Consider the following 13038-nt stretch of genomic DNA (forward strand, 5'->3'; position numbering starts at 1 on the left):
GCAATTTTAATCAATTCTAAAATAAAATGCTGCTAAGTGTTTATCATTGCTGAAGAAATAATTTGAGAAGAGACTGCTTTTAAAATTGATTCTCTATGTTTATTTAAATACTAATAATTGTTATGAGTACTAACATTATGGTTGTTGCTTTTATAATTTAACTTAGGTTTCTTCACTTGTAAAAATAATTTGGAGGTGAGTGTGTGCAAGGAATTCAGGGCTCTTTCTAAACTAGCAATTCTGCAGAAAATAGCCCAGAGTTCATGGTAAATTTTGAGTAAAAATTACAGATATTTAAGAAATAAAGGAAAGAAGATACATTTGTGGATCTCTGGTCTTTTTCCATTATATATGCAATGTTATATGTCCTGTTTTTCTAGATCCTGTCTTTGTTCATTTTAGCGATTTGGATTCTTTGAGTAGTCCTTTTTAAGAAAATTTACACTGATATTTTGGTGAAATACTCAAAAGTAGTGTAAAGATATAAATTGGTGGTAGTCCATAATATATGGGTGGACAGTCTTGATAACGGGACATTCTTAGTTTAATGAAAGAGAAAAAAGAGCACCGAGGAAAGGGATAGAGGATCACTGGTGGGTAAGTTTCGTAGAAGGTTCCCTTTACACATTGGATTACAAAACTCTGGAATTGATCATCATTCCTCTTCCAAATCAAAAGCTTACTGTGTGGACTTATATTTTACTGTCGGAAAGTTGATTTGCAAAGGAATCAGAACCTTTCACATCCTAGAAGCCTTCCTTACACATAACTACTCTGTTCCTTCACCTTTTTATGCTCACGCTCAATTTATACTACAGGTCTGCTTCAGTTTGTCAATATACTTTGGAATTAAACTATGAAAATGGTCAATTAAAATATTAACCGCCTCTGGTGGGACTAATAAAAGTTGCAGGTAGGTTCCTGCCAAGGACCCCAGATGGTGATGGATATTCATTCACTGCTGGTATAATCGAGAGAAGGAAGGGGCACATTCCGGGGGAGGGAGTATGGTATATCTACTTGGTTCTTGTTTTTTCCCGGTAGATCTTGCTTTTTTCACTGAGTCGAGGATGGAGTTGCTGCTTGAGTTTTAGTGGGTTAACAGTAAAAGTTGCTTTTATATACTGCTACTAGGGCTTTTTAATGGTGTATTGTGTGAATTCCATGTTGTTCTCTGTTTTAAAAACTATTGCTGATGATTTTAACCCTAAGTGTACAGTTACTAATGGGGGTGAGGTTTAGGTATAGGGATAGAGAATTTAAAACTTACTACGGTATTGGCCAGTTTATCATTTCTGTTATTCCCCCCTCCCCTTTTTTTCCTATTAATGGAAAAGGTTCTCTCAAGAATGCATTGGGGAAACATTTGCATTTTAACCCTTTTAACCAAAACTTAATTGAGAAAATAGATTGCTGATTAAAAGTTTATGGTTTTTTTTGTTTGGTTTTATTTTTGAGCTATACCTAGTGCTGCTCTGGGGTTACTCCTGGTGGTGCTCTGGGTACCTTATATGTTGCCTGGTATTAGCCCTGGTTGGCCTCCTGCAAGGCTAATGACATACCCTACATACTATCTCTCCAACCCTGTTTTAATTTTTTTTTTTTTTTGCTTTTTGGGTCACACCCGGCGATGCACAGGGTTTAGTTTACTCCTGGCTTTTCACTCAGTAATTACTCGTGGCGGTGTTCAGGGGACCATATGAGATGCTGGGAATCAAACCCGGGTTGGCCGCGTGCAAGGCAAACACCCTACCCACTGTGCTATCTCTCCAGCCCCTTGTTTTAAATTTTTTTAAAGGAAGGTTTTGGTTTTGGGCCATATTGGTAGTACTACTCCTGGCTTGGTGCTTGGAGTCACTCCTGACTCATTCCTGATAGTATTCTGGGGATCATGCAGGGCCAGTAATTCAACCCAGGTCTCCTGAATGCAAAGTATGTACTCCAGCCCATTGACCTATCTTTCTGGCCTTGTTTGCTGACTTAATTTTTAAAAGTGAACTGAAAGTATTAATTTAATAAAAGGAATTTAATAATACACTGTTGCTATTAACTTTATAAAGACACATTTGCTTTGTATAATTAAGATTGCCTTTATATTTCTATCACTGGTTAACTGTTACACCCATTACTGCTTTGTGTGATATCTTTATAATTAGTACTTTCTTATGGGAAGGGTCTTTTTACTTCCTTTCGTTTCTCTTTTAATTACTGAACACTCAATACTGCATTTGACAAGTTAATGTGGAGAAGGTGAATGATTTGCATTTTATGTCATTTTATAGTATTTTGGTTATAGGAAGAGTGAGTATACTATATACATGCTGTGCATATTTGTATAGCTATGGAGTGCACTGTAAATGTATAAAATGTACACATTTTATTTCTACTAAGAGGATATTTTAAAGGTAGCTTTTCAGTCATAGATATCTTGAACAAATAGAAACTTGAAAATAGACATGACAAATTATTAACTCCGTAATATTAAAAAGTTGACATGAATGCCAAAATTATTTTAAAGGTATTTAATGTCTTGATATGTGTTTGACTTAATATCTCTAAAGTGTAGAAATTGCGTAAGGCATACTAAGAAAAGTCTTGATTTTGAAAATTTTTACTATGAGCAATCACAGCTAAGGTAGACTTAAAGTACACTAAACAAAATGGGGAAGTTTCAGGATAATCATAAAACTTCTACAGTGTTTAGAGTTAACTGAGAATAAAAAGATGGAGATGGAACTTTGCCTTTTACTTATTTGTATTTTATTTATTTTTTTGAAGTGGAAAAGAGATGGCAAGTTTTAACTTAGTATATTTGTTTTTTTATTAAAGGAAAAGTAATCGGAAAAAATGGCAAAGTTATTCAAGAAATTGTTGACAAATCTGGTGTAGTTCGGGTGAGAATTGAAGGAGATAATGAAAATAAACTCCCTAGAGAAGATGTAAGTATTCAGATACAGTTTAATTACTAGACTGCGTTTTTTTTTTTTATGTTCTTTTCTGGCCTAATATTTTATCTTGTTTTGTAGAAATAGTTTTTGAAGGAGTTACGTTTGGTTGGCTAATTAACATTGATGCAGTGGTAATTTCTTTATTAAAATTTCATTTCTTAGACTAAGTATTGCTATAGCCATGTCATTAAAAAATTTTGTGCTTTAAGTTCTCTGTTGGCTTCTCAGTATTTCATTAAAACTATTCTATTTAGTTTTTGTGTTTTGTGGGGAGGTCATACCTAGCAATGCTCAGGGGTTATTCCTGGCTCTGCTCAAGAATTACTCCTGGCAGTGCCTGGTGGAACCCTGTGGGATGCCAAGGATCAGACCTGGGTCAGTTGCATGCAAGGCAACTGCCCTTTCCATTGTATTGCTTTGATTCTCCAAATTTTTTTTAAAAGGTTTTGGTTTGATAGTCTTTCATAGTTTATATCTCAAGCAAAAAGCTGCCGATTTGATACCCTCAGTGAAAGTTCTAAATTACTCTTTATAAATTACAATTTTTTGTTGTTTTTGGACCACACCCCAGTGATACTCAGGGGTTACTCCTGGCACTGCACTCAGGAATCTCTCCTGGTGGGCTCAGGGGACCAAACGGAATGCGGGGTCAAACTGGGGTCAAACTGCACCATGTGCAGAACAAGCACCTACCTGCTGTACTAGTGCTTTAGCCCCATCTATAACATTTCTTAATCGAAATCTGTTCGACTATTTTTTTGCTAATAAATTTCTTAACATTTCTGAAAAGCTTTTTTTTTCAAAGGGACTTGTGGTTTGGTCTCTACCCGGTGATGTGAATATAGGGGGTGATACTCCTCTAACTTTGTGCTTGGTGTTTTTGGTGGTGCTGATGGGCCATGTATTGCCAGGAATTGAACCTGAGCCTCAGCTGATGGTTGCTATCTCTGGCTGCTAAAATTTTATCAATTTTATCACCTAAAGATGTTTGTCCACAGTTCTGCTCTTCATACTTCATAAAGCATTCAAGGACTTCTGAACTTTGTGGCTTTAGTGATCAGTTTTTTAAACTTTGTGTGCTCTCTTAAGAAAGCATTGCACTTGCTGCTTCAATTTGGCTGTGTGGGTTTTGTTTTTGTTTTTTCTCTTTAATTGAATCACCGTGAGATAGACCATCACTAAGTTAGACCATTGTGAGAATTGGGTTTCAGTCATACAGTGTTCCAGGGCTGGAGTGATAGCAAAGCGGTAGGGCGTTTGCCTTGCTCGCAGCCAACATGGCCGACCCGAGTTCGATTCCTCCGCCCCTCTCGGAGAGCCCAGCAAGCTACCGAGAGTATCTCGCCTGCATGGCAGAACCTGGCAAGCTCCCCGTGACGTATTTGATATGCCAGACACAGTAACAACAAAGTCTCCAATGGAGACGTTACTGGGCCCGCTCGAGCAAATCGATGAACAATGGGAGGACAATGACATACAATGTTCCAATACACGTCCCTCCACTAGTGTACATTTCCCACCACTAATGTCCCCAGTTTCCACCCCCACCCACCCTCACCTGCCTCTGTTGTTGGTACCCTTTTTTTTAAATGTTATTTTTTTATTATTTTATTAAGACATCATTATTTACAAAGCTTTTCATCACTGTCACTCTCACTCTCCACCCGTCGTTCATTGATTTTCTCACGCGGGCTCAGTAACGTCTCCATCGTGAGACTTGTTACTGTGTTTGGCATATCGAATATGTCACGGGTAGCTTGCCAGGCTCTGCCGTGTGGGTGAGATACTCTGTGTAGCTTGCCGGTCTCTCTGAGAGGGGCGGAGGAATTGAACTTGGGTCGGCCATGTTGGCTGCGTGCAAGGCAAAAGCCTTACACGCTGTGCTATTGCTCCAGCCCAGTACCTTTTTTTTTCCCCCTCCTTTTGTGCTTTATTGTTGGCAGTACAGGTTCTAAGATATGTTCAGGGCGTTCAGTATTTTTATTGGGAAGGTACATCTGGAGTAGCTTTTTCTTAACTAGGTGTTGGCTTTGGGGTGCAGATGTGACTGCCAGGGCTTCTGGAAGTACAGGAAGGTGGGGGAATGTAGCTCATCCTGACCCTGAGGAAGCATGGAGATTTCACTCACAAAACCCGAATATCTTAATTTTCAGCAGATTAATGTCTCAGGACATCTGTCCCAAGATGGTGGACTCCGGCTAGGGCATAGCAGTGGTTTTGGATTGTGGGAGCAAGCACTTGCTGGGGGCTCTGTTTGCGGGGAGAGACCCCCCATGATGTACCCAGTCTAATCATTCGTGTGCTGCTTTGCTCGGGTCCGGGATTAACTGCGTCTTTTGAGATTTATGTAAGGGTCTCTGTAGCAGTCTGATAAATGAGCATGTGTGGGTGAGTCAGTGGTGGTTTGTGGGCCTGGCTCCACATACTTAATTTTTGGTGGTTTCATTTCTTGGGAATCTTGGTCCTGAGTTGTTGGAGTTCAGCCAGAGGCACAGCGATGACTTTGGGTTGTCAGGAAGCCTGAAGGCACCATCAGGCTACTGATTCCCTCATGCTGTGGGTCTGGGTTGACCTGCTGGCAGTACCAGCGCCCAGTGGGCCCCAGTGGTGGCAGCAGCTCCAGGAGGGACCAGGACCAGGGCTGCCACAGTTTGCAGCCTGAGTGCTCTGGGAGGGCCACAGTCATCAGTCCAGCAGAAGCTGGAGGGGAACACACGCCCCCAATCTGGGTCTCTAGATAGTTGGTGTGCAGGGAGGTTTTCCTCCTTAATATGCTGCGGGTGGCATGGGCTGGCCCAGCAAAGAAATGGTGGTGAATCATTTAGCTGGGGAAAACTGGATGTTAGTAGCACCAAAAAACATGCAGGTATCATGTAATGACCCTGGCCAGTAAACATCCTAATTCAGTCAGGTGGGCCTTGAGCTCTGGAACTTGCACCTCACGGTTGCGCCAACGTGAGCCCTGAAGAGCCCTGTTGAGATGTGTTAAAACTGTCCCCGCCCATAGTGCCGAGAGCACTATGTGGTAGCTCTGCCCTCTTGTCGGCCAGTGTCATTTAATGGTGCTCTCCCTGAGACAGTATCCAAGGGACACCCACATTCAAGAAATTTCATGACCCCCATAGGCTGTTCAGAGCACTGAGAGCTGCGGTTCCTCCTCCAGGTCTGCACTTACCCCTGCACCAGCACCACTGTCACCACTTCTGTTTCTCACTGTTGAGAGTGGTTTGTGTATTGGATACAGTCAGTTTCAAAGTAAAAGACAGCCAGACACTGATCAGATAAAAATAACTTCGTATCAAATATGAGATGGTTCCTTTCTATTAGTTACAAGTATACACTTAAAAAATGAGGCTGGAAAAATAATAAAGCAGTATTGCATTTGCGTTGCATATGCCTGACCCAGGTTTGATCTCCAGATCGGATATGAGCACTGCCAAGAGTAGTCCCTGAGCTTAGAGCCAGGAGTAAGCATTTGAACATCATTGGGTATAGCTCCACACCCAAAATTTAAGTAAGAAATAAATGAGTGCCAGAGAGCTGGGTCAGTGTACTGGAGATGGCTCATGGATTGCAAGTGGGTGGCCTAGGATTGATTCCCCAGCACTGCATCATCCCATGAGCACTACTGGGAGCAACCCTAGGAGCATAATGTCTGTAATGGCTCCCAAACAGATAAGGGCTCAAGTGCATGTGGGAGCCCAAGTTTGATTCCTGACACAAGATGAACAGTCTCATGATCACCGCCAGTAGCTGCTGCTTAAAGCTCTGAGTGTACCCCCTCCCCATTAAATAAATAAATAAATAAATAAATGAGAAAAAAACAAACGTCTTAGATTCATACAAGTCTTGAGACTCTGTTTTGATTTTTGTTTTTGTTTTTTTAATTTTTATTAGTGAAACACTATGAGGTGCAGTTGTAGACTTACATATTTTTGTGCTTGGGTTTCAATTAAGACTGTTATTTCCAGGGCTGGAGTGATAGCACAGCAGGTAGGGCGTCTGCCTTGCACACAGACAACCCGGTCCACCCAGGTTCGATTCCTCCGCCCCTCTCAGAGAGCAAGCTACCGAGAGTATCTTGGCTGCACAGCAAAGCCTGGCAAGCTACCCGTGACGTATTCGATATGCCAAACACATAACAAGTCTCACAGTGGAGACGTTACTGGGCCCGCTTGAGCAAATCGATAAGTAATGGGAGGACAGTGCTACAGTGCTTCTAAGAGTGCTATAAATCTCAAATTGTAGTTAAAGAAATGACCTCCTTTATTAATCACAGATCCTACCTGCCTGAATTAGGATCTTTACTGGGCAGGGCCATTAAATAATACCTGTATGTTTTTAAGTGCTTCTAATACCTAGTTTTCCCTTAGCTTACCTTATTTCTTGTTACAATTTAATAGTATTTAGTATTTTCTGGCAGTTTTTTTCCCCTCAGATTGTGTGTGTATGTATATATATGTATATACATATATATACATATATATATGAGAATTTAATGTATTTTCTAGTGTTTGTAGTTGGGTTCTTTGCCAGAATTGACAAACTTAAATACTGAAACCAAATAAATGATATAAATGCGTAAGTAGGATACGAAACAGGAGAAACCGTAAGTGCCTTTCTGTAAAAGAAATGTGATGTTCAGTTTTAGTTTGGGTGTCCTATGGGGAATGCATGCATTAGGAATTGCTGTATGTTATATTTTTAGAAGTAAGCTTGAAAACAGTACACAATTTTTAGTTGTCAAAGCATTACGTGTTAAAATCTATAGATTTATCTGGGACTGCTTTTAACTTTTTTTCTTTTTTTGTTGGGACACACCTGACTGTGCTCAGAGCTCACACATCAGTGTTTGGGAGGACAGTGGGTGCCATGGAGCCCAAGTCAACTCCGCCCATCGTACTGTTTCTCAGGTCCCTACTCCTAACATTGTAACCTGTCCACATACACGATAGATTTGGTTTACAACTTGTTTACTTTAAAATCTGATGACTCACATCTATTGTGAGAAGACCTTTCCTGTCTAAACATAACCGTGGTCTGTAGTTAATGATTTTTCTCTCAGCTTTATGTTTTGTCTTTTGTCTCTGAATCAGATCATGAATACATGGAAGTTGAGAATCGAATTGAAATTAAATGAATTTTCACTACTATTATAAGTTGTATAGAGTATAACTCGAATGATTAATAGGTCTTTGGGCTATATACAACAGTGCTTAGATGCTACTTTTTTAATATTTACAACGGGGTTTACTCCTGGTGGTACTTGGGTGCTTTACGTAAAACTTTAGGTACTAAGGGTCAAATCTTTGCTCCCTGCTTGCCAGCCAGTCATGTGCTCTGTAATTTTTTTTTTTTTTGGTTTTGTTTGGGTGGGGTAGCACTCAGTGGCACTCAGTGTTTGCTTCTTGCTCTATGCTCATTTATCACTCCTAGCGGTGCTCAGGGGGACATTTGCAGTTCTGGGGATTAAATCAAAGGCAGCAGTATGCAAAGTGAGCACCTTAACTCTGTACTCTCTCTGACTTCTGCTTTAGAAGCCTTCTTCCCCATTCTTAATAAATACTTCAGATCAGTTATTGGATTAAGGTTTTTGAAAGATTTGAATTTATATTTCTTTTGAGGAGTCCTGCAGCAGTGTTTTAGGGGCCACTTTTAGCATTTCTGCCTGTTTCTACTTGTACTGTCTTTCTGGCCCCAGGTTCTTTTTTACCCTCTTCATTTTTTGTTGACTTTGCATTTTCTTTTACTTGACTGAATTCCTAAGCGATAGGGTTGGGACATCCTCACTTTTAAGTTAGAATCCTGTTTCTTGCCTTCACTGTTGTAATTACTGTGGTTTGTATTTGTTTATTTTTGCCCCACACTGGAGGTAGCGTTATACCCAGAAAGTATTTAGGGGACCCTGTGGTAATTGAACCCAGGACTTCCACATGCAGAGTATATGTTCCATCTTTTTGAGCCCTATAGTTAGGTGTAAGCCTTTTTAGTCACTACAGCACTCTGTATCCTTAACATTTGCCCAGGTGCCTTTATTTAGTTTTCCACATCTAAATTGCTCAAATTGAAAAGAATAAGCTTGGAAATAAATCATTGAGTGCCTTATCTAGAATCATAAGTTCATCTTTTGAGGAATCGGGGTCTTACCTGACATTGCTTGTGGGCTCCTGCCAGCCACTTGGGGCTGTATCTAGCAGTGCTTGGTTTGGAGCTCAAGCCGCAGCCAGTGAAGCGTGCTCTCATCTCGTTGAGCTGTTGCTCTCCCACCCAGAATCAAACATTGGGCTGTGTGTCGCGCTGGCCTAGGTTCTTAAATGCACAGGCTGCTGCTCTCTGCATGTGTAAGGCTCCTCTGCCTTCCACCTCCCCAAATTCTTACCGCCAGTTTGTTGAAATTACTTGTCAACTGTACTGTAAAATCAAGAAGAAAAAAACTGAAATTGAATTAGGCTTTTGTAGGAATTAAATTTAAATTTTTTTAAAAAATGCTATTAAAATTTAACACATTAAACTTAGATCTGTTCTTCCTTTATTTCTTCAGTCTGTGAACCCAGGCTCCCTGTTTACCACTGAGCCACATTCCTAGCCTGCTCTGATTAGTTTTACTACCACCATGAGTATTTGTCCCCCCACAACTTCCCCCGCCATCAGAAGTTTTTGAATTTTGCATTGTAGACATTTATATCCTGTACTAATGCTTGAAACACTCTTGCAAAAATATTGAGTTAGTTTTTGAGCATGTACTGTAGGGTTAACCAGATCACTGGACTTGATTATTTTATTAAAGCAGTTCCACTAAAGATGATACATTTAGCCAGGAAGTTCATGCCAGTTTTTGTTTCCTTTTCCCTTCTTTTGTACTTCGTTTTGGGGCCACACCCAGAAACTTAGGTGTTACTTCCAGTGGTGCTCAGGGGAACTCTGGCTTTAGGGATTGAACATTCATTCATTCCAGTTGTTTAAGCTATATCCTCAACCTGAAGAAAGATTTGGAATCTAAAGAAATCAGATTGAATTAAGTTGTAAAAGCTTGATAGGAACGGATTGTAGAAGGAACAAGTTTTTAGCACACTAAGTTTTACAAGGTTTCTTTATTTTGGTTCTTCCTGGTGGTTCTCGGGACACGCAGAGCCATTTGAGAATTTTCAGTCAATCAGGACAGTAGTTCAGTGCTAGACCCATGGATGAGATAATAATTAGGTCTTGAGGTGAATGTGAATATTATATGTAATATGAATATGATCAGCAGTTAAACAGTTCAGTATGCCCAAATTACTGATATTTAGCAAATTATTTTTAAATTTTAAATTTAGTAGATATAAAATGCTCTGTATCTTAAAAAGCTTTTCTGATACCTTGACATGTCATATTTATGCTAGAACTTTGTTAATAAAACTTGTACTTTGTGTTTTCTTACAGGGGATGGTTCCATTTGTATTTGTTGGCACTAAAGAAAGCATTGGAAATGTGCAAGTTCTTCTAGAGTATCATATTGCCTATTTAAAGGTTTGTAATCTTTAATTCATATCTTTGTTGTTCCAGGTGTAAAATTTTTTCCTTTGTGCTAAAGTTTTTAAGTATTTTGTTAAATAGCTTTAAAATGAAAAGCCTTTTGTGATAATAACATTTTATGCATATTTCTCTCTTGAACTATCTCAGTTTTTTTCTTTAATATTTAAATCTGCTAGTTACTGGTTTTGGCATATCGAATACACAACGGATAGCTTGAGAGGCTCTGCTGTGCGGGCGGAATACTCTCGGCAGCTTGCCAGGCTTTCCGAGGGGGATAGAGGCTTTTGGGGTGACCTCTAATAGCCCTCGTAGGTGTTACCATATTTGAACCCTATCAAATATGATACGGCAATTCAAGAAGGGAGACATCCATGACATTGGCAACTATCGCCCAATCTGCCTATTGTCTGTCATCTACAAGTTGTTCACTCGAGTCATCCTGAATAGGATTGGCAGAATACTAGATGAAGGACAGTCATGCGAGCAAGCCGGGTTCCGCAAAGGATTCAGCACCATCGACCATATCCACACGATAACCAAGCTCATTGAGGTTTCTCGGGAGTTCAAGATGCCGCTCTGTTTAACGTTCATTGATTTAAAGAAGGCCTTTGATTTTGTTGAGACGGGAGCGGTCATTGAAGCCCTATCCAATCAGGGCATTCAAGCCCAATACATCAGGATCCTCCGTGAGCTGTATTGCGGATTCACTACCAGGATCTCACCATTCTACAAAGAAGTAATCATTGATGTCAGGAGAGGGGTTTGGCAGGGTGATATCATTTCACCGAAACTCTTCAGTGCCACCCTTGAGAACATCATGCGACGACTGGAATGGGAAGGAATGGGAGTGAAGATATATGGTCGGCAACTACACCACCTCTGCTTTGCTGATGACATTGTTTTAATAACACCAAACATTAGCCAAGCGGCACAAATGCTGTCCGTCTTCGACCGTGAGTGTGGAAAGGTCGGACTACAGCTGAATCTTACGAAGACAGTGTTTATGAGAAACAGCCTCGTTCCTGACACCCATTCGCTCTCAATGGAACGACCATCTCCGAATGCAACAGCTATGTGTACCTAGGTCGAGAGGTCAACATGACAAATGACCTGGCACCCGAGCTGCGCAGGAGGAAGAGAGCGGCTTGGAACGCCTTCAAGAACGCCGAAGAAATAGCTAAGAGGACGAAGAACTTCCAGCTCCAGGCACATCTCTTTGATTCCACTGTTCTTCCTGCATTAACATATGCCTCAGAGATCTGGGCCCTACGCTAACAGGTTGAGAACGCTATTCGGGTCTCCCAAAGAGGAATTGAAAGAGCTATGCTTGGAATCACACTTCACTCAAATGAGAGAAAGAATCTGGAGTTCCGACATCCGTCGATGATCAAAAATCAGGGACGCTGTCTCGTTTGCCAAGGTGTCAAAAATCAGATGGGCTGGTCACGTAATGAGATTTAAAGACGACCGCTGGACTAGAGCTGTTACCGACTGGATTCCATGGGATATCAAAAGACTACGTGGCCGCCCACCTACCAGAAGGTCAGACTTCTTCATCAAGATCATGAACGATCGGTTTGAGGCTCTTCGTGTTCCTAGAGCAAACAGACGCCATTGGGCTACACTAGCACACGACAGGGACAAATGGAGACGTTACTAGCGCCCGCTCGAGCAAATCGACGATTAACGGGAAGTCAAGTGATCAAGTGATTTAAGAAACATTGTTTTATCTTCCTGTAATTTGATTCTCATCTACATATTTTGTTTATATCTTGACCTGTTTTTCGGCACAGCACCAGTAGTGAAATTGCTTTCTTGGTAACTGGTAACTGAATTAGAATTTGGGACCTAGTCACCAATTGATAGTTTTAACTATTGTTTATAGTATAGTGTATTCGCGTTGATAAAGAACAAGGATGCTAGAAAAGATGTTCTATATATCACTAAAAGTTGCAACTGGCATTTTATACTCTTAACTTTTCCCTCTTAGTGTTTCTTTTGCTCAGAGTAAGAATATCCTAGCTGTTCTATCTCTTCTTTATTTTTCTGATAATCTCATTAATCACCATTATCTTAATACTGTGAAGCACTTTCAGTAATTACTGCCAGTTGTCCTGTCTTTACAACACCCCATGCACCATCCCCCCTGGTTTTAAGAGTAAGCAGTGGTCAGGACTTAACTCTTTAATGTCTGTTTCTGTTTTTGTTTGTTTCTGCTTTTGACTTGGGGGCCTCATCTACTGATATTCACAGGTTACTCCTGGCTCTGCACTCCAGAATCATTCCAGTGGTGTAATATGGGGATGGGATGCCAGGGATTGAACCTGGGTCAGCCGTGGGCAAGGCAAATGCCCTACCCACAGTACTATCTAGTCTGACCCCCTTAGTTAATCACTTAATCACTTAATCACTTAATCCCCGTTATTCATCGATTTATTCGAGCGGGTGCCAGTAACGTCTCCATTCATCCCGGTTGCGTGCTAGCGTAGCCCAATGGTATCTGTTCGTTTTAGGAACATGTAGAGCCTCAAACCGATCATTTAGGGTCTTGACGAAGAAGTCTGACCATCTTATAGGT

General features: G+C 40.7%; 1 protein-coding gene across 6 annotated transcripts in view; it reads left to right on the forward strand.

The window, feature by feature from the left end:
* Positions 1-13038, forward strand: part of FXR1 (FMR1 autosomal homolog 1) — a 78309-nt gene that overhangs the window by 47678 nt on the left and 17593 nt on the right. For all 6 annotated transcript variants that reach the window (XM_056121407.1, XM_056121408.1, XM_056121409.1 and 3 more), the window contains exons 10-11: positions 2830-2939; positions 10368-10454. In XM_056121407.1, the coding sequence (XP_055977382.1) occupies positions 2830-2939; positions 10368-10454 (197 nt within the window). The remainder of the gene's footprint in view (positions 1-2829; positions 2940-10367; positions 10455-13038) is intronic.

The sequence above is a fragment of the Sorex fumeus genome, unplaced genomic scaffold (genome assembly GCF_029834395.1).
Source record: "Sorex fumeus unplaced genomic scaffold, SorFum_2.1 ptg000044l, whole genome shotgun sequence".
In the NCBI taxonomy this organism is placed as follows: Eukaryota; Metazoa; Chordata; class Mammalia; order Eulipotyphla; family Soricidae; genus Sorex; species Sorex fumeus.